At 40.5% G+C, this 27,069-nt stretch overlaps 1 protein-coding gene across 8 annotated transcripts in view; it reads right to left on the minus strand.

Annotated features, from left to right (window-relative positions):
• The window catches only part of CMC2 (C-X9-C motif containing 2), a 43,631-nt gene that overhangs the window by 8,905 nt on the left and 7,657 nt on the right, over positions 1-27,069 (minus strand). For 2 of the 8 annotated variants that reach the window (XM_005292323.5, XM_065567641.1), the window contains exons 2-4: positions 16,322-16,388; positions 13,808-13,878; positions 675-746 (exon numbers count right to left, since the gene is read on the minus strand). In XM_005292323.5, the coding sequence (XP_005292380.1) occupies positions 675-746; positions 13,808-13,878; positions 16,322-16,358 (180 nt within the window). In that variant the 5' untranslated portion in view covers positions 16,359-16,388. Of the gene's footprint in view, positions 1-674; positions 747-13,807; positions 13,945-16,309; positions 16,389-18,458; positions 18,498-27,069 lie in introns of all 8 variants that reach the window. The other 6 variants (XM_065567644.1, XM_065567646.1, XM_005292324.4 and 3 more) reach the window with 4 other exon arrangements.

Consider the following 27,069-nt stretch of genomic DNA (forward strand, 5'->3'; position numbering starts at 1 on the left):
TAAAAACACTTACAAAGCAAGCAACTAACAGTGTAATTGCCAAACAAAGAGTGTTAATGAAAAAGACCTTTCTGGGTGATATACAGAATGGAAAAAAATACTATAATTATTTGTGAATCAAAAAGTACATAATGTACTTCTGGGCTATTTAACAGTGCTGCTAACCCAAAGTAAGGGTAGCAAGATAGAAAACAGATAATTACTGATTCAATTTTATGGAAGAATGAATAATATTCTAAACTTTACTCAATGGTTATTTTAACTAGTGCTTTATACAATATCAGAGTCTACATTTAACTGAAAAAGTATCAAAGTTAGGTCACTATCCTGCAACTGGATCCACAAAGGTGGACATCTATGCCATTACGGCACTCTGTTGGCTTCAGCAGCGTTCTGCGTGAGCTCAGAGGTCTGTCCACAGGGATCCATTTTCAGGATTGAAGCCTACTACTGATTACAGAAATAAGACTGCTGACAGAGGGCTTTGATTCTGTATCCTTGCATAGATGGGTCATAACCTGGTCTCTCACTTTGCACACACAATTTTCCATGCACAGACTTTTCTCACAACAAATTGTATACTAGATAAAAGACACAACTGCACTGTTGCTATCCACATTAATATAACATTTGAAAACTAAGTGTTTCAGTTACATTTGAAGTTAGTACCTTACCTCCTTCTTTAAGCATTTCCGCATCTCACGGTCAAGGTCATTGCAGTGGCCAAAAAATCTCAAAAAGGTGTGCTAAGTAGTTATGGGAGAGAAAACACAATTTGCCATGTTATATAATTCAAAGTTTCTGCTTGAAAAGCATTACAGTGACTTAGAAATTTATTTGTAGCATATATTGTGTTCTATTCTTCCTTTCACTTCCTCTTTTGTAGAAGTGTGCTGAGTTTCAAGAGAACTGACTATCTAAAAATCAGAGCTACTTCTTTGGAAGCGTTGTTACTCAGTTAGGGCCCAAACTTTGATGGTGCTTATCCTTCTGTTTACTTTACTGGGAGTTGTTCAACATGTGTTAGGAGGCACTCAACACATTGCAGGATCAGACTCTTAAATAAGATATACAAATTGAAGTCAGCTGCATGGCTTATTGACAACATATTTAAAGCATGTACTTATTAACTTGAAGGCCAATTCTGTAACCTTTACTCACCAAACAGTATAGCTAGTTTCAGTAGAACTGCTCGTGTGTGTAAAAGTCTCTGGAACAGATTCTTCCGACTAGAGAGATTTGCAACCATTGTGGAGGGGATGTGCTCAATCCCCAGGATAAGGGACAGTGTACACTGCTTCTCCTTCACAGCTCTAACAGGTGTAAATCCAGAACTACAGTTTCAGATTAAACTGCATACCATCCCGGCCACATAAGAGTGGGCTGCTTGTCCAAAATATCTGAAGCTGCTATACAGTGGGAGACTGGTACTACCGAAGTGGACATAGCCCAAAAGAGAAGAGAAGGTAAGCCCCTCCAACCTACCGCTCAGATCAGCCCTAATTTCCCATTTCACCAAGCCAAAGACTTGAGACTGCATTCAGTCTGGTTAAGAGTCAAATCACGGCAATTTCTGGGGCTTCATATATATTTAAATCTTATCCCATTTCTAAGATACTGATGGGGAAACTGATTGGCTCTCTATAGCTATCTTCCCCCAAATAAGTCAAGTGTCTGCCATGAAAGTATGGCATCTAAAGTCAAAACTTTTTGAAGCAATGCCAAAGAGCATTGTCCAAAAATATGCCCGCACCTCCTAAAAGTGCCATTTTCACAGAATGATAATCAAGATGACAGTACCAAGTGGTTTGGCAGTAGAATGCTATATAAGGCCTTGGCTACACTTGCGAGTTACAGCGCAATAAAGCAGCCCCGGGCGCCGTAGCTCACTCCCCGTCCACACTGGCAAGGCACGTAGAGCGCTCTGACTCCGCAGCTACAGCGCTGCTGGTACTCCACCTCGGCGAGTGGAATAATGTTTGCTGCGCCCCCGCTGGAGCACCGCAGCAGCAGTGTGAACAAGGTGTTGCATTATTGCGCTGTGATCAGCCTCCGGAAACATCCCATAATCCCCTTAAGTCAAGTGGCCACTCTTGTCATTGTGAAATTGGCTTCAGGAATGCGGAAATGCCCTTTCAAAGCTCCGTTTTGGAGAAGTCGGCTGCTTATCAGCGCCAAGAAAAAGCAAACATTTACTGTTTGCTTTGAGTGAGTGGGGGTGGGGAGGTCTGAACTTACAAGACAGCATGCTGACACACTCTCAGCACCCCAAAAAACAATTCTCTTTTCCCCCACATACACACAACATACTCCCTGTCACACTCCACCCCACCCCACCCCATTTGAAAAGCACATTGCAGTCACTTGTATGCTGGGCTAGCTGCCCATAATGCACCACTCCCAATGCCACTGCAAGTGCCGCAAATGTGGCCATGCCAGTGCGCTTGAAGCTGTCAGTGTGGACAGACTGCAGCGCCTTCCCTACTGCGCTCTACGAAGGCGGGTTTAACTCACAGCATTCGACATCTGCAAGTGTAGCCATGCCCTAAGACACCCAAATTACTCAAAAACCTACAAAAACTCAGATTCAAAAATACTTGCAACTATAGGCTAAACTGAGTCTGCTTAGTCCATCTTGTGCAGAACACATCCGTAGCAAAATAGAAAGGGTTTGGTACACAGGGATGGCTCTAAAAAAGACTGGCCTTTACCGTAACTCCCTTTATACCCCAGCTTGGTTACCCATGCCATTCAATATGGAGGTGCTATAAGGAGCACAGAAACTGAAAAAGTATGGTGAAGTCCACAGTATTTTAATGAAGAGCAATACATCTCTGCTAAAGTTTAGTATGCATATATTAGCCTGTATGTGTGATATACAGAGACCATATTAAATGTTGTTTTCAATAAATCAGGCTAGTAATTAGTTTTACAAAAATCAGCTTCTATGAAGAAAAAGTGTTGACTGTTGAACTCTAAGCTATTTAAAATAGAAACCAGACACTTGCTTCTCGTTTAAATTGTAGCAAATACTTTTATTTGCATTCCTGTGACTTATAAGCAAACATATGATTTATACATATGTGGAGTGGGATACCATTAATGTGTGTGTGAAGTTTCATCCAGAGTTACAAATTTCAGAGTTACAGACTCCTGGGAATAGGAAGGGGTTAATGAAGATGCTGACAGACACTTTACTGGAGCAGTGCTATAATTAATTAGTTTATACCTCTCTGTACTTAATAGGAGGACATCAGATGATACCACACACAGCAATTCCCCGTGATAAGCCCTCACTCCCCCCAATTTGTACTCTACTACGAGCAAATCCTGTTTAAAAAAAACATTTTCATTTTAACTAGTACAGACTTAGTTTAATTCTTAACAGAATATACCCTATATTTGCACTTCAATTTTTGTGTGAGCTCTCATGCCAAGCTTACTCTATTCTTCCCAAGATGCACTGCTGCAGGCTATCTACTCAACATGAATATTCGGCAGAGCATTTAAGATGCTGTAGTTCACTCACACCGTCACCTAAAGTCTCTTCCTTACATATAAACATTTGGTTCATGGGGTTTCTAACTAAGAAATTTAGTTGACAGACAGAATTAATTCGATAAATTTGGAATGATAAGATTTCCACACAGCCCTATTTAGGGGGAGGGAAGGAATTTGGAAATAAGTGTGTTATGTTACAATACCTCCCACCCCATATAGCCATAACATAATCCCTTTAGCAAAATGAGTTATCTTTATTGTGAATCACATCAACATACCAATAGCCAACCTCCCAGACTCCGTCTGTCCTGCAAATTGTTTAAGTAAAAGATAAATGGGGTCAGACTATCACAAGTGAACACGTCCACACACAAACGGTAAGAAAATTCATAGGTCATGACTGCAATTGTTACCATTAACTCAGCCCCTTTATGTTTAGAACTGGACATTACAGCTTACCTCACCATTATAAAATACCACAACAGCAAACAACTCATCACACAGTATAAAAGGGCCAATATTTAGCACATAAATTAAGCCTTCGCAGGGATGCAAATTCGTTTTTGCGTGGTAGTGCAGTATTATAGCAATAGACAGTTGTTTACAGTATGTCAAAATAGACAATATTTTACAAGTACAAAAATGTTATAGATTTACATTTATATTTAGATACGTATAGTGCATCATCCAAGTGCAAACATGTGCTTACTGTATATATGTACATACATGGACACTGATTATCTTCCAGAGGCTTTAGTCTTCCTGAATTAGAAGAATTCAAAATTCATTTTTTAAAAAGTAAATATTACACTCCTCTGGCTAAAGTCTTTTAGTGTGAGCAACCATTTTTTCCAGTATGGGAAAGAGCTAAATTATTTCTAATGAAGTAGCACAGAAATATTCCCATGCAGATACACTGATTGTCAAAGTTTCAGCCCAAATGTTTTACAACTTCTGTACCACCATACCTGCCCATTTAGAATCCAAGCATTATTTTGCAGTTAGTACAGTTAGTTTAAGTATGAAACAAAAGGCGGCTTTGAAAAAAAACAAAACAAATACTGTTCAACTATTAACCAATGTAGATTTTTTGACATGGTACAAAACATATTACAAAACTTCAGCACAGATTTATATTTTTGTATGTCTGTATATACTTAAGATTGAAACACATTAATACAGTAACTCCTCACTTAAAGTCATCCCGGTTAACGTTGTTTCATTGTTACTTCGCTGATCAATTAGAGAACATGATCATATAAAGTTGCGCAATGCTCCCTTATAACATTGTTTGGCAGCCACCTGCTTTGTCCACTGCTTGCAGAAAGAGCAGCCTGTTGGAGCTATCTGATGGGGGCCTGGAACCAGGGTGGACCCGCAGCCTCCCATCAGATCCCCTAAGTTTCCTGTGCGGCAGCTGCCCAGCAAGCTATCAATTGCTGGGCAGTTCAGCTGTCCTTCCCCGCACTGTCATGTGCTGCTCCTGCCCTCTGCCTTGGAGCTGCTCCCGGGAGCCTCCTGTTTTCTGTGCGGGGGGAGAGGGGAGGAGGAGAGAAGAGGGGTGCTAATATCAGGGTGTCCCCACCCCACGCTTGTACCTCATCTCCACAGAGCCGGGGGGGGGGGGGGGGGGACATGACAGGGCTCAGGATGGAGGGAGCTTGCTGGCAGCAGCTGCTGTCTCAACTTGATGATCTACTTAAAAAGGCAGTGTACTTAGAGTGGGGTCAGAGTACTTAAAGGGGCAAGATGTGTGTCTCTCTCTCACACACGGTGTGTATCTCTCTCTCTGACATGCTGTCTCCCCTCCCTCCATTCCTGCTGCCTTGTAGAGTGTGAGGCTACATTAACAACAACGTGTTAACCCCTGAGGGCTCAGCCGAGTGCTAGTTCATCATTTAGCAGCAAGGCATTCCCTGGGAAATATCCCACCCTCTTACTCCACCACCTCAACCAAGCTTCACAATCATCATTGCTGTGTACAGTATTAAATTGTTTGTTTAAAACTTATTCTGTGTGTGTATATATATATATATGTCTGGCGAAAAAAATTTCCCTGGAACCTAATCCCCCATATTTACATTAATTTGTATGAGGAAGTTGGATTTGCTTAACATAATTTCGCTTAAAGTAGCATTTTTTAGGAACATAACTTCAACGTTAAGCGAGGAGTTACTGTATTAAAGGTAATCTCAGAATGTAGTAGCTGCACTATATATTCTCAGCCTTATTTAATTATAGCATGTAAGTGTGTGCTAGGTGCCTCACAACATAGATAAAAATTGCATGATCCCTGCCCGGAGGTGCTTACTAATTTCAGACACAGTGCAACAAGGGGAGTTACAAGGCAGAGAAAAAAGAACAGGGATAAGATTATGGGCTTACTCAGTGAAGGCTAGTGTATAGCATGAAGGAATAACAAAGCGATTTTTAAACATATACCTAAAATACGGGATTTATTTTATTTCTTGTAGGCATCAGACAAGGATTGAGTCTTCAGGAGGGATTTTGTGGAAAAAGGGTAACAGTCTTATGGACCGGCTTGGGAAGGTAATTCTATTTGTTACTCCTGGGGGAATTCAAGGCAAAAAAAAATTAAAATTGTGCAAAATTCTACATATTTTATTTGTCAAAATAACACAATATAATCACTCCCGTTTCAATTATTTTGGTAATTTATTTCAAAATACCTGTCAACAAGTATGTCAACAATATAGACAACAGCAAAAAAGATTCCCCCAGGAGTAGAGAGTTAAAGAAACCCCTACAACAACTAATTTCTAGTTGTGGGGTGCTGGAGAGGGCTGTGTGGGGCCTCCAGAGCCCAGACACCTGCACTCCCATCCCCCTAGAGCCCAGCTGCAGGGCACCCCCTGGCCAGACACCTGCACCCCCTTCCCCCAGAGCCGAGCCACCTGGCACCCTCCAGCCCAGAAACGACCACCTCCCCACCACAGAGCCCAGCTATGGGGCAGCCCCCAGCCCAGACACCAACACTCCCAGAGCCTTTACTCCCCGCAACTTCTTTACTGTCTCTCCAGGGGAGACGTTGTGATGCATGGCCCTTCCTCACCCTTTGCCAGAGCTGCCTGGGTCTCCCAGGCCCTCTCCCATCCCGGGAGAATGAGGATCAAAGAGTGTACAGCCCTCAGCCCCGCCATGCTGGGTGCTCCACTCACTGCAAGCTGCGTTCTGCAGAATCCAGAAGCCCCTAGTGGCGGCCAGAAATTCTGCAGGGAAAACAGGGAATTCTGCAACATTCTGCAGTGGCGCAGAATTCTACCAGGAGTAAAAATTTGTGTAGAAGAGCTGCAAGAAAGTATGGAGACAGCTGTGTGAGAGAAGTGGACAAAATGAGCCCCAAAGCTGACAACACTGGCAGAACAGAGTGACAGCAGTATGTGAAGGCTGCAGTAGCTAAATCTAGTGCCTATCTAGACAAAGGCAGAGTAATATCACAGAATCATAGACTTTAAGGCCAGAAGGGGGGAAACATTCAGGAAAAAAGGGATAAACCAAAGAATCTATGACAGAAAGAAAGCCATCTCAGCAAAAAAATATTATTTTAATGGGAAAAATAAATAAAGTCAAAAAAAGATTAGAGGATGACTATTGTCAGTCGTCCATGGGGAGCACAATGAAAAAGTGACCACAAAAAGTGAAACCAGTGAAGAAGAAACTGCATGCCACAAAATGTCTGGACATGTTCTCTCCTTAACAAACTTCATGCTCTTTCAGATCCATCTCCCCTAATACATGTTTCCATAGATCTAGTATGAAATATTAATGGGGAGCAAGACATTGATAGGAAATTATACTCTGTCTGCTTCTGGATATTGCAAATAAAGAGGGGGGGAAATGAGTAACATGAAGGTAGGATAAGAAAAATGTTTCATATGAAACTTCACAGTTTCTCTTTAAGACTGCTTGCCTAAATTATTCTTGTTTCACAAGTGAACCTTAATGTGCACCTCACTTCAGTTTGAAAGATGTTATTGTACACCCACAGTATTATTTTATAATATATGTACGCTATATGCTCTGGAAACTTAGGAGTGAGAGCAAACTAAAAAAAGCAGAATTATCCTTTCCCCTCTCTTCCACAAGCAATCAAATTTATTTGTCAAATAAGACTGATCATAGAACATATTTTGTTAACTTCTAAATGTGTAACATTTCAGCATCACTGTAATATGAACAGGCTGTAGTCATAAATGACTAACCGTTAATTCAAAGAAAAGGAAGGGTTCCATTACAGCTGCAAGAAAGAGCTGGATGTAAGTGTGTATGTATTCTACCAAATTAAAGCCAAGTTTGTTATCCATCTGCAGCATAATCAGACGGAAGTGTCATGCTTCTTGCTGCAAAGGCAAAAAGAGATCAAACGCTTTCACAAAGGGTGTGAGAGAGGCAACACCTCAACTCTCAGAAGTGAGACTATGCCTGCTGTATATGTGCACTTGAGATATTTCTTTTCTGGTGCAGCATCCTGCCAGGGACTTCATTTGGACAAACAGTAATGAATCCTACTCTTAAGACTTATAAGTATACCATCTGCAAGCCCAGCTGAGACACGGAACAGCAAAGGAAAGCTACAAAAAAGCAAGAGTGATAGGATGACAGACCTGAAGATAATGTAAAGAAACTCCCCTGAAAGTATATTATTTCACTTGGAGCTAACCCTTTATGGAAAGTTAGAGGAAAATTTAGAATGTCTCAGACTGGACATGAAATTGATGAGAACAGATGAGGTAACTAGGAAGACATCAGATATAGTCAGCAAGTATAAAGATTTTGAAATCAACTTATTTTTATAGATTCAGAGAATGATTGAGGTAAATCTGAAATCCTGGCTTCATATTATGGAGTTAAACAGCTTATCGGACCAAGCATGTATCACCAAATTAATGGATATTGCTGAGTAAGACGTGCAATAGAAAAGTAGGGTATATTCTTTAGTCATAGCTTGGCATGGAGTTTGACTTACACCTGTTTGAGACTTTCGTCTTGGTCTCTCTCACAATTATTTATCAAATTTCAAGAAACATTCAAAAGAAATGCATTGTCATGATAAACTGAGATGGCTCTCAACCAGACCTTTACATGATCTTCTTTCATATCCCATGATATGGGATTGCATTTGCGCTAGAGACTGATCACATTCATGACAACTTCTTGAATTCTGAGATTTTCCTTACATTTTAAAGTTCTTCTTCACGCAGCGCACAGTCGACTTGTGGAACTCCTTACCTGAGAAGGTTGTGAAGGCTAGGACTATAACAGAGTTTAAAAGAGAACTGGATAAATTCATGGTGGTTAAGTCCATTAATAGCTATTAGCCAGGACGGGTAAGGAATGGTGTCCCTAGCCTCTGTCAGAGGATGGAGATGGATGGCAGGAGAGAGATCACTTGATCATTGCCTGTTAGGTTCACTCCCTCTGGGGCACCTGGCATTGGCCACTGTCGGTAGACAGGATACTGGGCTAGATGGACCTTTGGTCTGACCCGGTACGGCCTTTCTTATGTTCTTATGTTCTTATATTTTGTTGAGATGTTTTGGGATCCACTATCTATATAAAATCAGTGGATTTCAAGTTTAGTGAGAGCTATTATATTTAAACTCCTTGAAGCTAAAGCACAGCAATGGACATTGTGTCAGTGAAATTAAATTCCAGCTTGAAAAGAAATTTTACTGCATTAAATCTAGTTAACATGGAGTCTGCAATGAGAGTAAAATGCCAGCTTTTTTATGGATCAACTTATAGAAATTCAGTTTTTCCAGGATGTGTCACTCTCATAATAGTGATGTGCTTGTAAAACCATATGTTCTATAGCTGACAGCTGCAAGAAATACAGGCCTCTTTAAAGCAACAGAGAGTCCTGTGGCACCTTTAAGACTAACAGATGTATTGGAGCATAAGCTTTCGTGGGTGAATGCCCACTTCGTCGGATGCCTTTTTAAAGCTCTCACTTGGTACAACAATAGTTCACCTTTCAAAAGTGTCTAAGGTAACACTGCACAAATAGCATGCTTGACAGCTTCTATTCAACAAACATGAATTTAGTACAGTAGACATGTATCAGGTCAGCAATGAAATGCATTAAACGGAGTTCTGTGGAGATGTTTTCCCACACTGCCCAATTCAAGTTATCACTTTTAAGAGTATTGACTTCAGCTACATAGAAGCTTACACTCATGGCAATTTAGTTAAGTATTGGCCAGAGTTTTCAGTGACTCAGTCACTGAGGGTGAAGTCAGTGAAATCTGAAATTCCAAAGTAAGATATTTCAATACATTATTTTAAAGTTTAGATAAAAAACATCATTTCCTTATGACTGAACTGTCTGTGATAGACATTTTCTCTTCATAGCGGAAATACTAGAATGTGCAAATACCTCTCTTTTCATAATTATGCACAAAGCTGAAAGAACCAATTAAGTCCTTCTTCACCCAAGGAGAAATTGTCTTTCAATCAAACCGAAAACACATTCTGAAAAAAATATAATCCTTTGCATCAATTTATTACCACTACTCTTAGTCCTTTAGTAGCTTAAATAGGCAATGAACCCATTCAAATCACTGTTGCCAAGGAGTTCAAGTAGAAGAGCATATTCAAATCAAGTCCTTTCTAAAGCTCATGGACAGTTTTATTAGACATATTGTGCCAACCTATACACAACATAAAATTATAAGAGGAAAGCAGATTAACAATAATTCCAACAATGAAAGGAATACAACAGGATTCTCTGGTCAAAGCTTATTAGCCAAATCAGTTTACACACCACTAGGCAGAACAAACCGAACTCATTTTCTTCTCTCTCACCCCTTTCACCTGCATGCTATTTACAGTATTTTCTTAGGTGATTACAAAATCCAGACATTAGGATTCTGCAGTGTCTAAATAAAAATGTGCTTTGGTTTTACTTCTGCTTTCCCATTAAATGTGAGCAGCTATCATTTTATTGGCAACCTCCTTTGATATTGCTGCAGTTGATATGGAGAGGAACTCCCTAACCTGGTTTTAGTTATTAGGAACCTGGTTAGAATCCTGCTTGCTTTTAATTAACTTGGCTGAGGAAAACTGTATGCCCATGCAACACCTCAGACTACCCCTAGATCATTTAAACTGCACAGACAAATGAGGCTGCAGAATTTGGAGGCAATGCAGAGAAGATACCCTGGACACTCCATTCCAATTTAAGAACTTGCAGCTTTTCTAGGCAAGGCTCCCTCATGATAATTCAAGAGTTTAGAGAGAGCACAGGAGCCGAAGATTTAAAGAGAGCATACTGTGGTCAAGTAGTACTAAGTGACAACTTGAGTAACAGATTCCAGTGGACTAGGACTTTAAATTGATGAGCAGTGACACAAATGAAATGAAGTTGGGGCAAATGGCTGTCTTTAATAGCATCTGTTCCTACATACAATATAAAGGCAAAACTTGTATAGAAATTAATGAAGTGTGTCCTTTAATACTGGAAGTTATCCTCTAAAGGGCTGCTAGAGAAATTGGGCTATCTAGATTCTGAATGAAAACTAATCTCTTGTGTTTAATGAGCTAAATTATGGAGGACATGGGTCACATTACTTAATAAGTAGTTTGGGATGATATTGCCCACAGAATTTTTCAAGTTCCCATGAGAGCAGAGTTAGAGCTGATAGTATCAAAGAGTTTACTACACAATCGCCACTCATCGTTTGAAACAGCACAGTGCACATTTAGGCACCAATAGAAAATTTTCAGCACAAGTAAATTTCAGATTATCTCTATTTTAAAAGGCAGATTCAAGCAATAATCCAAAAAAGGAAAAGTTACCAATTTTTGTAGTTTAAGAGTGTATAGTTGCCACAACATTGTTTACAGAGATCTACAGCCCGTTAACCTACTCCCAAAGGGCAAGATTCTGATTTCTTATTCATGGTGAGTAATACCTTTATTATGTGAGCAGTCCCATTGAACGCAAAGGAGCGTTTTGTGGAGTAAAATACCTTGAATAAGGCTATTATCAGAAGGAAGTTATCAGAATCTGGCCCAAAATCCTTGAGTCAGACGTCTGTGTCATCACGAAGGAGGCCATTCCTTAGTTTATTTTCATAGTGGAGTGATATTACAATCTTATCTGTCCTCATTTTGGTGCAATTAAAACTTGTGCAAATTATGTACAGTGTATTAATCTGAAAAATATTCCTGTCCATTTTGCTTAATCTTTGTGTGATTTATTTACAAGTAAACCAAGATATACCACCAAACAGGAGAATGGTTGAACAAACTTACAAAAAAAATTCCTATATACACTATATCCCAAAATACACTGTAACAAAATTGCTTGCATTGGATAGTATGTATTGTTTATTGCAAACAAGGCCAAAGAACCTGCCTGGAGTAACTGTTGTCCCCTCACTAAACCTCTGACAGCAAGGAAGGAGGAAATCAACATACGGATGGAACCAGATCTCACCAAGTTTCCTAGCTTGAACTCATTTTCAGGAGGAGATCACACTTTTTTATTAGCTTTAATTATATATGTACTTATAAACTAAAAGTTTGAAGTACTGGTGCCTTTTACTGTGAACTAGTGTCTTACTATTTTGAAACATGAGAATGAAATTAAATGAACAGGGTTTTTAAAGTAACCACAAATTATATATGGTATGTACAGCTGAAACAGAGTAACCAAAAGTTCTTTCTATATTTTAACTTTCAGTACTATTGTAATGATTTCACATAATTTATGGCATCTTAAAGACATATGAAGCCAAAAGAATGTCAATGGAAGAGTCCCACACTCATCTATTGCCAATGTATCATGAATTAAAACTATTCCACTAATATTTCATATCTGAAGGACTTCAAGACTCAATAGGATTGTCACATAAAGGCTCAGACCTTTCATTCTCAATTACAGTTCTACCGACACCACTTTACAGAAGTGGCCCTTGACCATTTAAATACAAATGGATATTTATTAGTTCTTAAATGGGAGTGCCTCTTCACATCTTAATGCAAGTGCTGACACATTAATTTTTGTCCAGCAGAACATCATGTTCTGACATGGCATTATACTCACCCTGCTAGTAAAAAACACTGAAAACTAAGTCTGTACTTAAGATATTTTGTTGCGATTTATAAATCACAGCCATTTTTAAAAATTTTCTGTTGATTAAATGATCAAATTGAAAATCAGATTTATCCAAATATTTTGCATGTACTAGAAATATAAGTAACATCTAGGGACTACAACTAAAACTAGTTGGACAAAAAAAAACCTGGCAGTTTGCTTTCTATACTTGATTAATTGCTTAGTCAATTTCACCATTTCCCTTCAGTGGTCTTTCAGAGTAGGTTAATGTTCTTATCAGCCTTAATTCTGATCCCAATACCTTCTATGTTACTAGTCCATTTCAAGTTTATGCCGTTTTAAATTTAACATTTTTATTTCAGAAGCTATTTAAAAATTCTAGTAGAAACATTAAAGGAAAGGAGATGAATGAATTTAGTTGTTTCAATAAATTCTTAAGCAACAGATTCCATGCAAAGATTCAAATGTGATGTTTCAACAACCTGAGATGAAGATATTTCATTCAATGTGTAATAGGGCAAGCCACTGTTTTGCTCATTAAGATCCAATATTTAAATTTATTCTTTGTCTCAGTGAAAACAATTGAAATTAAATTGACTTTTTATGTCTTGATATAGAAATACTTCTGCATGCAACACTGATTTAGAGTAAAACCACCAACTGGGAAAATAATTTAGCAATGATATAGCATACAGCAGATACATTATTTAGTTTTTGAATATAGAGGATGACCCGTCTACATTTAAGATTTACTGCACAGCCAATGAAAATGTAAAGAGTTTTTCCAAGTGGGTGATCTCAAGTTTCTACTTGCTTGAAAAAATGAAGGACCTCTGAGCCACTTCACAGAAATGTTCTAGATTATATATCTAGATGGTGCTGGTTGATCCATATTAAAAATATAGAAGTCTAACAGCAGATCTCATTGAAATCCCAGCAACTGTTTAAATTTTCAACTCTCCACACAGTGGGTGTCAGGCACTCTGCATTTTCTTATCACTTTAAATATGCCTAGAGCACCTACTTTCAAACAGACTGAACCATCTGCCTTCTGGTTGGCCGGAATATGGTAAATTTAGTGCATGTGTGACAGATGGGAGGAAGAACAGCTCATGGTTGTTCTGCCTGAAGGGGAGATGTCACTCTATGACGAAATAATATTCTCGCTAATATACTGACACTCAATTCCCACACACAACTTGTTTTATATTTCAAAACTCTTACCTCTTTGTGACACTCTTTGAGCAGACTGATAACTCGATTACATTCTTCACTGTGCAGGTGAGGAGACAAGTCTGGATGCATCTTGAGTTAAGGGTAGCTTGTGCAGTTCATGGACTACAATTTGAAAAATGTTCCACCTGCAAATATTAACATATGAAAGTACATCTTAAAGTCTAACACATCTCCATTTAGGAAGTCCTTGCAGTTCACTAATAGAAATAACTTAATTTTAATCAAAACCAGAACATAATGACATCCCAAATTGTTTATTTAGGTTATAATTTGATATAACAAAGTACGTAGTTAAAAATGAAAATGCAGCATATGCCTCTGCCTTTCTGTTATTCATTTATGGACTGCCTACATGATTAAAGTTAAGCACACACTTAAGAGCTTTGTGGGATCAAGGTCCTCTATGTGTTTCATGTATCAAAGGGGTAGCCATGTTAGTCTGGATCTGTAAAAGCAGCAAAGAGTCCTGTGGCACCTTATAGACTAACAGACGTATAGGAGCATGAGCTTTCGTGGGTGAATACCCATTTCTTCACATGCATCCGAAGAAGTGGGTATTCACCCACGAAAGCTCATGCTCCTATACGTTTGTTAGTCTATAAGGTGTCACAGGACTCTTTGCTGCTTTTATGTGTTTCATGACATTTGGGAGTTGTTGAAGATGAAATCATCTTTCTCCTTGCTGCTGTCCGTTCCTCCTCCATTTTCTAGCTTCTTTAGTGGAAGGTAAAAACTAAAACTATGATCTATTTTCACTACACGTCCACTACCCATGTGGGTATAGGGCAGTATACATGTCACCTGGTATTCTGGTATTTCTAGAGTACTTCGAATCACTGGCTTTTTTATTTGTGCCTAGGTATCTGAGTTAAAATGCAAAATTTAATTAACTGATCTTGACTGACTGGAGACAGTGGTGGAGAAAAGGGTCAAATTTCAAGTAGCTAAGTTACACTGATATGCTTTGGAAGCATGTCCCTGTACTTCACTCAGAATTTTGGCTATGCAACAACCACTGCTTTAAGAGGAATCACAAAATAAAGCCTATGCAATATTTTTAAAATTTATCCCAAGGGGTTAACAAACCCACAAGCAGAAAAATTAAGGCTGAACAGTCATCCTTAATAACTATTGTATCTGGAAGTTTTGCAGTGCATATGGTATTTCAGATAGTAGTGTCCTTCAGAAAGCAACATAGTCTTTGTCTTGATCCTGCAGAGAAGTCCATAATCCTGTTTCGATTACAGTGGGTCCAGTCCTACATTGTGCTGAGCACCTTCAACTCCAATGAAATCACTGGATGTTAACCAAGTAAAAATACTATCCCTTTAGAGAGATTAGAGGAAGACAGTGGTGGGATATATTGGGGTGCAGGAGGAAATCAGTGCATAATACTAGAGAATGGCACACAGCGAGACTGGGGGGGCATAAATGGGAGAAGAAAAGACAAAGAAACTGAAGAAGAGGTAGAGAACACAACGTGAGGAAAGAGAAAAAGCCAGTTATGGTGGTATCAATCCAGCACCTTTTAATCATTTCACAGATAGACTTTTATCTATTTTATTCAAAGATTTAAAAGTATCTGAAGAAAGATTAGTGAGCAAAACCACACACATCCAGAAGCGTGCTAGCATATCAAAATAGAAATGAGCTTTACCCTTTGGTGGGCACAGACACATTCTGATTTTGTTTAGCAACTACAGTACTACAAAAATGTACTTGGTGATTAAGAAAAAAAATCACGTCCCAAAAATAAAATACTGTGTATACAATTTAAAATTTCTTGTTAATTATAAAATAGTTAAAGAAATCTTATTAAGGCTAAACTTTAGGTTTTGTTTAAAGTGCTGTAACAAAATCTAATATTAATACAAATGCTCAGTGATTAATTTTAATTTAATGAACAGTTTTGGGAAGGGGATTTAGATATTACCCCAAACCGTTTGCAATCCAGATGAACAGTGTCACGCTAACAAAAATAACAGTAACAATCAGCTTTTTTGTTTAGAGTTAGAGTGCAAACTAAATAGCAAAATGATTAACACGAATTATATTTGTAAGCTTTTCAGCTCTAACCATTCCTGTTAACATAGCTATCGCCTCTCACAGAGGTGGATTAACTATGCCAACGGGAGAAGTTCTCCTGTCAGCATAGCAGTGTCTTCTCTAAAGCGCTACAGTAGCACATAGTTTTAAGTGTAGACCTGTCCTAATAAAAGGGTTGCTCTACAATATTTATCATATCTTATTAGCTAAAAGTGGCTTCTCTATTAGTTACTAAAATTACAAAGAGAGTTAATATATTACATTTGACTACAAGTTATGTTTATAACTTGGCACTTAGCAGCACTTTTTTTCTTCAAATTGCTTTATATCAAAAAAACTCAATTTTTAGAGGCTAAAGTTTGCAGCAAGTAGTAAATATCAAGATCATATTTGCTACATAAATGTGTATAATAGGAAAAAAGATAAGACTTTTAGAGAGGTTACATGAAAGGATACTAGCTCCACTCCAAGACATGTAATCATCTGAGTTCATCTTTGATAAATCCCCAAAACAACAGGGAAACTAAAAATAGAAACACACAGTGAATTAGCAGGTAGCAAGTGTCATTAAAGTGGTAACTAAGGGCTTGTCAACACTACGCAGCTTTTAAAGACAAGGCTGTGTCGACACAGCCTTGTTGCTAAAAGTCAGCATGTGTAAATGCTCTTTGTCAGCACTTTTGCCAACAAAATACTTCTAGCCCCGCGAGCAGTGTTAAGCTATGTCGGCAGGAGAGCGCTCCTGCCGACAAAGCTGCGTTCACACTGCCACTTGCGTCGGCAAAACTTTTGTCCTTCGCGGGGGGGCTTTTTTAAGTACCTGTGAAGGACAAAAGTTGTCTCAACAATTTTGCAGTGTAGACATACCCTAAGCCTCATTATCATCTACCATATTTGCACAACACACTTTGATTAAAGGTGATCTAAATAGTTGACATACTGAATTCAAATACATAATCCACTGACTGAAGCTCTCTATTTAAAAAAATATTTCATTGCTTATTAGAATGATCTGGCCTGTAGAATGCTACAAGGAAATACAAATTAGATCAGGGGTCGGCAACCTTTCAGAAGTAGTGTGCCGAGTCTTCATTTATTCACTCTAATTTAAGGTTTTGCATGCCAGTAATACATTTTAATGTTTTTAGGAGGTCTCTTTCTATAAGTCTATAATATATAGCTAAACTATTGTTGTATGTAAAGTAAAAAAGGTTTTTAAAATGTTTAAGAAGCTTCATTTAAAATTAAATTAAAATGCAGAGCCCCCCCGACTGGTGGCCAGGACCCGGGCAGTGTGAGTGCCACTGAAAATCAGCTCGCGTGCCGCCTTCGGAACGCGTGCCATAGGTTGTCTACCCCTGAATTAGATCATCCCCATTCTAGAAAGAGGCTTTCATGTCACTTCACATCTTAAGTAATAAATGTTGAGATAACTGCTGTTCCTACTGCACACTATTCAACAGCCAGAAATGTGGCAAGGCACATGAAGCTAAACTAAACTTATGTCTACACTACAAACGTCTGCTGGCATAGTTACATCAATTGGGGATGTGAAGAGGTTTTGATCCCTGACATAGCTGTGCTGGCAGAAGGCCCTAGTGTAGACACAGTTATACTGGCAAAACTATACTTGTACTAGTATAGCTTGTTTTGTTTGGGGATAACAATATAAGCTATACCAGTGAAAGTGCAGCTTTGCAAATACAATTGCGTCTGCACTAGGAGGGCTTTGCTGTATAGCATATCAGTATAGGTACACCATTGAACTGCTCCATGAAGAGACATGGCCTAACACTGAAGATAAATAATCTGTTATGAGAGGGGCCCTCTGTGACCCTAAGAGCATCCCAATGCCACAGGGCAAGGGGCTTCCTGGTATGTAGCAATGTGTCTCAGCTGGCCTGCCCACCTTTGTGTGCACCCCACACACTGTTGTCATGATATTTATTTAGAAGGTGTCTTGTATCACAAACTAGTAACTCACTAGTAACTAGAATATACTCAAACTAGTAACTCACTAATCATTAGTATTCTTGCATGGTGTATGTACAGTTGACATGTAAAAAGCTATACAGATGTGCTGGAAAATATGTCCCTCAAATGTATTTGGCAGACAGCGCCTAATCCCAGTGGGTCCTAGACAAAGGGTACATCTATACCCAGCCGCTAGTTCGGCGGCTGGCAATCGAACTTCTGGGTTCGATTTATCGCGTCTTGTCTGGATGCGATAAGTCAAACCCGGAAGTGCTCGCCGTCGACTGCGGTACTCCAGCTCGGCGAGAGGAGTACCACGGAGTCGACGGGGGAGCCTGCCTGCCGCGTGTGGACCGAGGTAAGATCGAACTAAGGTACTTCGAACTTCAGCTACGTTATTCACGTAGCTGAAGTTGTGTACCTTAGTTCGATTTGGGGGGTTAGTGTAGACCAAGCCAAAGCAATGTTGTTTTGCAGGCTTGACTACAGTCTCCAATGTAAATGAAGATATGACCTCAGACAATGAAAAGCACATTCACATGCAAGGTAAAAAAAAGCCATCAGGCAAGCAAGGGGAAGATGACCACTTAATCTCAATGGGGTTGGTGATTGCACTCACAAGAAGCCTTCCTGCCTCGTGGAACAGGATCAGTAAACTCTGGGAAGATATAAGCAAAGGCAAAAGTCATTTTATCCTTCACCTTTCAGACAAAGTAACCAAGTGCTTTGGTCTCTGCATTGGATCCTGGCTAAAGACTGGTCAGCCAGGCTGGAAGAATGACTATGGTGAGAAAACTATTTTGAATGAAAGACTCAGGGCCGGTGCAACCCATTAGGCGACCTAGGCAGTCTCCTAGGGCACTACAATTTGGGGGCAGCGACCGCGGTGGTATTTCGGTTGTGGGACCTTCCGCTGCCACTGTGGGGGGCAGCATTTCGGGGTGGGACCTTCCGCTGCCTAGGGCGGCAGAAAAGCTGGCGGCGCTCCTGGAAAGACTAGTTTATTAAATCAGATTTTAGTCTAGTTATTTGTAACCATTTCTATCCTTACTCCTTCTACTTAGTACCACTTAAATCTATGTTCTATTGTTAATAAATTTGTTTTACTTTTACTATACACCAACTCAGTGCTGTGTATTTCAAATGGAGGCTGTGTTAATCTCAGTTAAGCTAACAGGCTGCTGTGTACTGTCACTTTAAAAGAGCAGCAAACTTGGGAAGGTTTTGTGAGTGCTACCATGAGAGGGAACTGAGCACAGCAGAGAAATGCTTTTGGGGACAATTCTGGGTTACAAGGGTTAATGAGATCCCCCTGCAAAGGGTAATTGAGCAGTGGAAGCCAGAGTGAGACTTTCTTGCTTGTATGATGACTGTTGGTGACATGGCTGTGAGCCACAGCTGTACAGCATTTAAGGCACCCAGAGAGTTGCAAGACTGAACCCCTTACTGGCCTGGGTGAATCCCAAAGCATCACACCTTCCACATCAGGGTTAGATTTGCTGAGTAAGTGCCTGACCCTGCAATCAGTTCTTCAAAGAACTCCACATAGGAATAAACATATATACAAGAGTAACTGTTGACAACAGTTGAGACTGAAGGGAATATTGCAAGTTATCAGGGCTAGTCTACAATGGCAACGCTAAAGCGTTGCCGCAGCAGTGCTTTAACGTGGCTTCTGTAGTCGCAACAGAGTGCTTGGAGAGAGCTCTCCCAGCGCTCTAAAAAAAACCCACCTCCATAAGAGGCGTAGCTACAAGCGCTGATGCACTCTCTGCACTGGTGCTTTACAGCGCTGAAACTTGCTGCGCTCAGAGGGGTGTTTTTTCACACCCCTGAGCGCTGTAAATTGCCAGTGTAGACAAGCCCTCACTATAGTTAGAATAGCTACTTCAGAGTTACCTAAGAGCTTTGGCATCTGATGCTGTTACTAACCTTCCCTTCACAAGCAATTACTCAGAACAAAAACTTGTTAACTTGTCTTTAATGTAAGAGGCTGTGCTTAACTAAGGCTTGGTCTACACTAAACCCCCAAATCGAACTAAGGTACGCAACTTCAGCTACGTGAATAACGTAGCTGAAGTCGACGTACCTTAGTTCGAACTTACCGCCGTCCAGACCCGGCAGGCAGGCTCCCCCGTCGACTCCGCGTACTCCTCGCGGCGAGCAGGATTACCGGAGTCGACAGGGAGCACTTCTGAGTTCGATTTATCGCGTCCAGACTAGACGCGATAAATCGAACCCAGAAGTTCGATTGCCTGCCGCCGAACCAGCGCGGTAAGTATAGACAAGCCCTAAGGAGGCAACTTAATTGGGACATCTCCCGGAGAAACAGTACTGCCTAATGAAATAAATAGCAATGACTTCTGCCAGAAGCAAAAACTCCACTTAATGAGGATCCATTCAACCAATGGCAAGGAGTTAATACCTGGTGAATCACCCTTTAATAGAAATTCTAAAATCCAGTTCCTATTAGAAATTGTCATAAAAATAGAGGGACATGAGGTCAAAAGTCGTTTTTCAACATCGCCTTCCTTAGCTATTTCACTACCATTACCTTTGATTAAAACTGAAAGGATCTTCAAAAATCAAATACTATTAATCATTCATGTTTTGTTTATTTTTGGTACTTCACTCCCTTGGACAATGAAAACACAATGGTCAGTTTCACTGTAAGTTACTCACATTGCAATAGCCACATTTGGGGCACAAACAACTCATGTTTATGTTTAAAGCCAACCCCTTCCATCACTATAGAACAAAATATTTTAATTGAAATTCTCTTCATTCAAGTTTTTGAAATTTTCTTTTTGAAAGCCACACAGAAAAGCTGAATTTTGGGCCCAAAAGTATCTAGCAGTGTCCCTTTAAGGAGGAAGGAAAGAGTCAGTATTTTGTACAATGTGGTATTTTATTTAATTTTTAGTTGTCATTTTAAGAAATAATCTCTCCTCTCACAGCGGCCAGTCGCTTAGATCTTGTTTAAACTAAACTTCCCCCCCCGCCCCTGAATGGCAGAGAATTCTACAACTTTTCAGCCCCAATAGGTATCATGAGTGAGAATGCTGCTAGTGTAAACCACGCTCCAGGCAACCACTGCTGTTCTAACCACTGTATCATCAACGCTGACATTTTAAGCACCATTAGATGACAGTTAGACTTTCAGGTTAAACAACAGTGCTTAAAATGATGATGTTCAGCTAAAGTCCTGTCTGCACTAGCGATCCCGCTATTTCTACCAACTGTGCAACTGAACTGGTGATGGGAAGTTTGGGGCCAGAAAGATTAAACACTCTCAATCAAGCCAATACACTGCCCAGCAGGGACTCTAAGCCTTAAAGACATGTCTACACAGCAAAGAAAAATCCACCAACTGACTCAGGATCCCGGGATTCAGGCTGCAGCGCTGTTTCACTGCTGTGTAAACTTCCAAGCTTGAGCTGGAGCCTGGGCCTACCACCCCGCAGGGTCCTAGAGCCCAGAAGTTTACACAGCAATAAAACAGCCCCACAGCCCAACCCTCAGGAGCTCGAATCAGCTAGCATGGGCCAGCCATGGGTGTCTCAGTGGTGTGTAGACATATCCTAACAGTCTATAATGCTCACAGAATAAATTTACACAAATCCAAGCAACATGGAAGCCTCTTAATTTTCCAGCCTCTGAAATAGTCTCCCTGTTGCCACAATGAGAAAAAAAACCAGTTACCTACCTTTCTTAACTGTTGTTCTTCTAGGTGTGTTGCTCATGTCCATTCCATGTTAGGTGTGTGCACGCTGCATGTACCACTGATGGAAATTTTTCCCCTAGTGGTATCCATAGGGTCGGCTCTGGCGCCCTCTGGAGTGCTGTGCTCATGCGCCATTATATGAAGCGCCACCAGCCCTACACCTTCTCAGTTCCTTTTTGCTGTCAGCTCCAATGGCAAGTAGGAGGTTGGATCATGGAATGGACATGAGCAACATATCTCAAAGAACAACAGTTACAAAAGGTAGGTAACCATTTTTTCCTCTTCGAGAGCTTGCTCATGTCGATTCCATGTTAGGTGACTCACAAGCAGTATCCCTGGAGGTGGGCTCGGAGTTCATGGTCTTGCGGCTTGCAGCACTGCTCTACCAAAACTTGAGTCATCCTGTGCCTGCTGTGTAATGGCATAATGGGACGCAAATGGAGGTGGGGCACACATACCTAACATGGAATCAACATGAGCAAGCACTTGAAGAATACACCTCTACCCCAATATAACGCGACCCGATAGAACACGAATTCGGATATAACCGGTAAAGTAGTGCTCCCGGGGGGAGAGGGGGGAGGGCGGGGCTGCGCACTCCAGCGGATCAAACCAAATTCGATATATCGCGGTTTCACCTATAAGGCGGTAAGATTTTTTGGCTCCCGAGGCAGCGTTATATCGGGGTAGAGGTGTATTTACATTCTTTGAAGTGTTTTAAACAGTCCTCTACATTAATATAATTGTGGTATTTTCTTTCAAGCCCCTCCTCCACATTACTGTGTGGAAGTCTAATACTACACTATACTCCTAATGCAGCAAAATTTGAACTAAACAAATTGCTAAATGTTCCTTTCCGAAAATTAACAAGTGAACCTAAAACTGCAGATGACAAACCCAGTATCTGCATCCAACTAAGGCCAGGTCTACACTATAAATTTACAATGGTATAACTACAGTATAACGGTATGAAATATCCACACCCCTGAGTGTCGTAGTTATACCAACCTAACCCCCTGTGTAGACAACTGAGTTGACAGGATGGCTTCTCCTATTGACATAGCTACCCGCCTCTCACGGAAGTGGAGTACCTACACCAAAGAGAGAAGTCCTCTCGCTGGAGTAGGTATCGTCTTCATTGAAGCGCTGCACCAGTGCAGCTGTTCCACTGCAGCCTTTACGTGTAGACATGCCCTAAGTGATTCAAGTAAGAACTCTGCCATGCCACTACCAATTTTTGGTTGCACACCATAGTAAGTCAGTGTAACTCTACTTTGTAGAGCCCTGCGTGGACATATATAAAGGGGATATTTGTGGATTTGCAAGGATCTACTAATTTGTCCATGGATTTTCCTCATAGCATTAGCTAACATTTTTGAGTGCTCTTCAGTGATTATGTATTACTACAATAGGTGTAAGACTGACTGGTGGTGTGTGTCAGTGGTTTGATAATCAGCTTGCAGTCTCAATCAGTCTTCTGCCAATGGTGTCATCTTGATCAGTTCTCTCAGGTCTTGCCTACACTACAAAGTTTTGTCAGGAGGTGTACACACTACAAAGCTATTTTTGGCGGAAAAATCCTGCTGTTTTGCTGACAAAATAAAACCACCTCAACCAGAGACATAAAGCCTTTTGCGACAAAGCGTTGTTGTAGACACCGTTTGTCTGACAGAACTGGCTTCCACCAGTATCCCACAATGCTGTGACCGCTCTGCTCACTGTTTTGATCTCTGCTGCCCTGCAGGAATGCACCTATTACCCCCCACCCCCGTCCCGATTTTTCACACTTGCTGTCTGGTCACCCTAAGGGGGGCTGGCTTGGGGGGGGTGTCCCCCTCCTCCTTCCTCAGAATAGGTCAGTCAGCCTGCTGTCTCCCCCAACCTAGACACACCACTCTCCTCTCCCACCCCCCACCTCCTTCAATTGAAAAAGCAGCTGATAATCTAGTAGGATGCCCCTGGAAGGATGGGATTGAGAAACCTGCATCATGTGACACTGTCCCTGCCTCAGGGAGGCATTGCAAACTCTTCCCAAAGCACCCTGCGGCCAGTTGCATAGTGGGATAGGTACCACAGCACACTGCTCTCTGTGTCGATGCAAGAGCTGCTAGTGTGGATGCACTCTGCCGACACAAAGAACTAGTGTGGACATGCAACAGCGGTATAATTAAAGTGCTTTTATTAAAGCATCATAACTTTTGCCAACAAAACTTTGCACTGTAGACAAGGCCTCAGAAATAGAAAGCACTGACTAACACTCCAATGAAGTAAACAGAACAACAGAAGGGAGGGAAGCATGACAATAGAAAGGTCATTTCCATTCTTCATTTAGAATGGATTAGTAGTGTAATTCATATAAAGAAACTATTTTCATATGAAGTGAGAAAAGGCACTGATAGCATAAACAGATGTCTGTTCAAAGCTACATTTCCTCAAGTAAGTCTTCTAGTGCCCAGATCTTATTCACGAGTTGTTCCATTGAGTTCACCTAGGATTTACAGAATACATAATCACTCAACTTTGTAACATTAGTCCTCTTTAAATTATCTCTTATCAGATAATGTTCAGTCATTAACTTACCAAATAAAGTCGTGTTCAGCCAAAGTAAGAAAACTGTTAGATTAATCATTCCTGAAAAACATTTAGATAGCCCTGACACAATGAACTCTTTAAATGGGAGGAGACTAACCAGATACCCTCACTGTAACGTATTTCATGATAGACCACAACATGAGTATGCTTGCAGTTCATCATTACATTCTTCAAAGCTTAGTCAGCAATCTCAAATTGCATTGTTGACTATGCGTACCAAGTTAACATATTTATAATATGGGTAAAATAAGCCACCTCAAATGATGGATGGAAGACTTAATTAGCATCTGTGAAATGCTTTGAGATACTTGAATGACTGGTGCTTTAAATGCTAAGTATTATTTATGTTCACGAGTAAGCCTATGAGAGATGAGGAGCTGATGATTTCAAGGTGGATGTGACAGACCTACATGTGAGAAAATGCACAATGACTGGTGGTCAGGAATACTATGTGACAGGAGAAATTTCAAGAGTAACAAAGGAAGCATTGGGGGAAGGTTGCTAGTTTCCTTGTAAAAACCCTAAAAAGTTATTCTAAGATAGTAAATAACTTGTCAGTAGTGAACAAATCAATGTAGGTAGAATTTTAACACAGGTGAAAACTTACTAAGATATTAAGAATGGAGTGATGCTGAAAGAATTTTTAGCAGTGAATGTTTGGAAAGAACTTTTTTTATGTGTATAAATTGCTCTGGGAGATCTATTAACAGAAATGCTGGATAAAGAATATCAAGGGAAACAAGCAATTGCTCTGAAAGAAATATTAGCAGTAAAGCACAAGGATAATATTAGGAAAGTAGAGCAATTGCTCTGGGAGAAAAATGGGTTTTAAAATGCTAGGCAAACACCATTAAGATCTGAAGTGATTATTTGGAGAGATGTATAAAAGATGAAGTCTGTGTATTTATTTAGAGACGCTAGCATATTTCATCATGGGGCAGCACTAACTGCTGAGACAGGACACAAATTGGTAAGCTCCTAGGATTTCTCTTTAAGAATCTTGCTAATCTTGTTAATTTTCCATATTTCTCTCTCCATATTTGGCAACCACAATACAGATAATAGTTGTGTAATGAGTTTGGTGGGGAATGCCAAAAGGAGCTAAAGATAAACACTAACAGGTCAGTTTCCTCCCAACTTTCTGAACGAGCTTTTAATGGAACAGACTGAATCAAAAATGACCATGCAGGTAGCAATGCTTTTTACTGAATGCTCAGTTAGATAAGATGAGGGAGATGGGAAAAGAAGAGGTCATATTTGGGAATCTCAAAGCTAAGGCAGGTACTCTGAAAAGCTATCATCCTTGACGGATAACATACTATCTCTAGCCTCAAAGATACAGCCCATGCTCCAAAAATCTGAATCACTCTTAAGGTCCACAATTTTCTTTGCCATAATTTAGCAATTCTGGGTATTACTTGCTCTAAATAAATTGTCCCTACATAGGCCCACCAGAGGGAACCAAGTGGAAGGATGTAACCTGCTTTATGGAGATTTGGGTATCCGAGATGTTAAATTTTAACACAACACACTATCCAATATGTCCAGGAGATATTCAAAATCCCAATGAGAAGCAAACAGGGAGAGGGGGAAGGTAAAATAAGGACATCTTTGTTTCAGTTAAGAGACAGTACTGACAGTGCAAGAGATCCATCTGATTTATCGGACTTCTCTTTTTAGACATCTTCCTATAACAACATGAGCCTGGCTACGTAAGCCAAAATACACTATTTAAAAAAAAATTAAAAATCTAGTAAAAAATTGTGGTCCTATATTCCAGCAAATTCAGTATCATGTGACCAGAACTCCTTTTTTTAGGATGCTGGTTCTGCAGAAAAGCGCCTGAACAGAATAATGAAAAAAGCCAAGGCAAACAAGACTAATCAGAAATTGAAGTCTCAGGAGGATAATGACTGCTTCAAAAAATACATAGTGATTCAAGTTTAATTTTAAACTAGACAGAAAACTATTAGAAACAGACTATTTACAGAGAAAGACTATGAGAGGTATTAATTTTTAAAAATTAGTTGTACTGTAGTAGCATCGAGAATTCCCAGACAGGGTCTGGGCGCCATTGTGCTAGACACAAAGACACCCCCTGCCTTCAACAGCTTTTAAATCTTGGAGTCAAGAGGAGACCGACAGTTGAACTAAACAGAAACAGGGTGCGAATGAGTAGGAGGATGAGATAACAAAATTAACAGTTTAAAAAACTAGAACTTTAAGTTCGCCACTTGCCCAACCAATGCAAGTAGTGATTTGCAGGCATCACGGCAGAGGTAGACTTTAAGTAAGGGTTTAGAACAGGGGTCGGCAACGTTCGGCACACGGCTCACCAGGGTAAGCACCCTAGCGGGCCGGGCCAGTTTATTTACCTGCTGATGCGGCAGGTTCGGCCGATCGCGGCCCCCACTGGCCGCGGTTCACCATCCCGGGCCAATGGGGGCGGCGGGAAGCGGCGCGGGCCGAGGGATGTGCTGGCCGCGGCTTCCCGCCGCCCCCATTGGCCCTGGACGGCGAACCGCGGCTAGTGGGGGCCGCGATCGGCCGAACCTGCCGCGTCAGCAGGTAAATAAACTGGCCCGGCCCGCTAGGGTGCTTACCCTGGTGAGCCGCGTGCCGAACGTTGCCGACTCCTGGTTTAGAAAAAGGTGATAACTTAATGAGTTTTGAATGGAAGTTCTTCCCATGCATAGAGATCTGCAGGGGAGAAAAACAGGTGGGCAATCAAAAATGCCATTGCTGGCAAAGCAAAAATGGAGGCTAATGGCTCAATAAATTAGTAATCTGGTAGATAGGGCCGGGGTAAATGTTGAAGTGCCTTAAATGAAAAGACAAGGAACTATTATTTGATGCAATGGAGAGAAGGTCATGGATAGACAAACAAGTTAGGAAGATGATCCTAGCAGTATTC

Source organism: Chrysemys picta, chromosome 14 (assembly GCF_011386835.1).
Source record: "Chrysemys picta bellii isolate R12L10 chromosome 14, ASM1138683v2, whole genome shotgun sequence".
Taxonomy (NCBI): domain Eukaryota; kingdom Metazoa; phylum Chordata; order Testudines; family Emydidae; genus Chrysemys; species Chrysemys picta.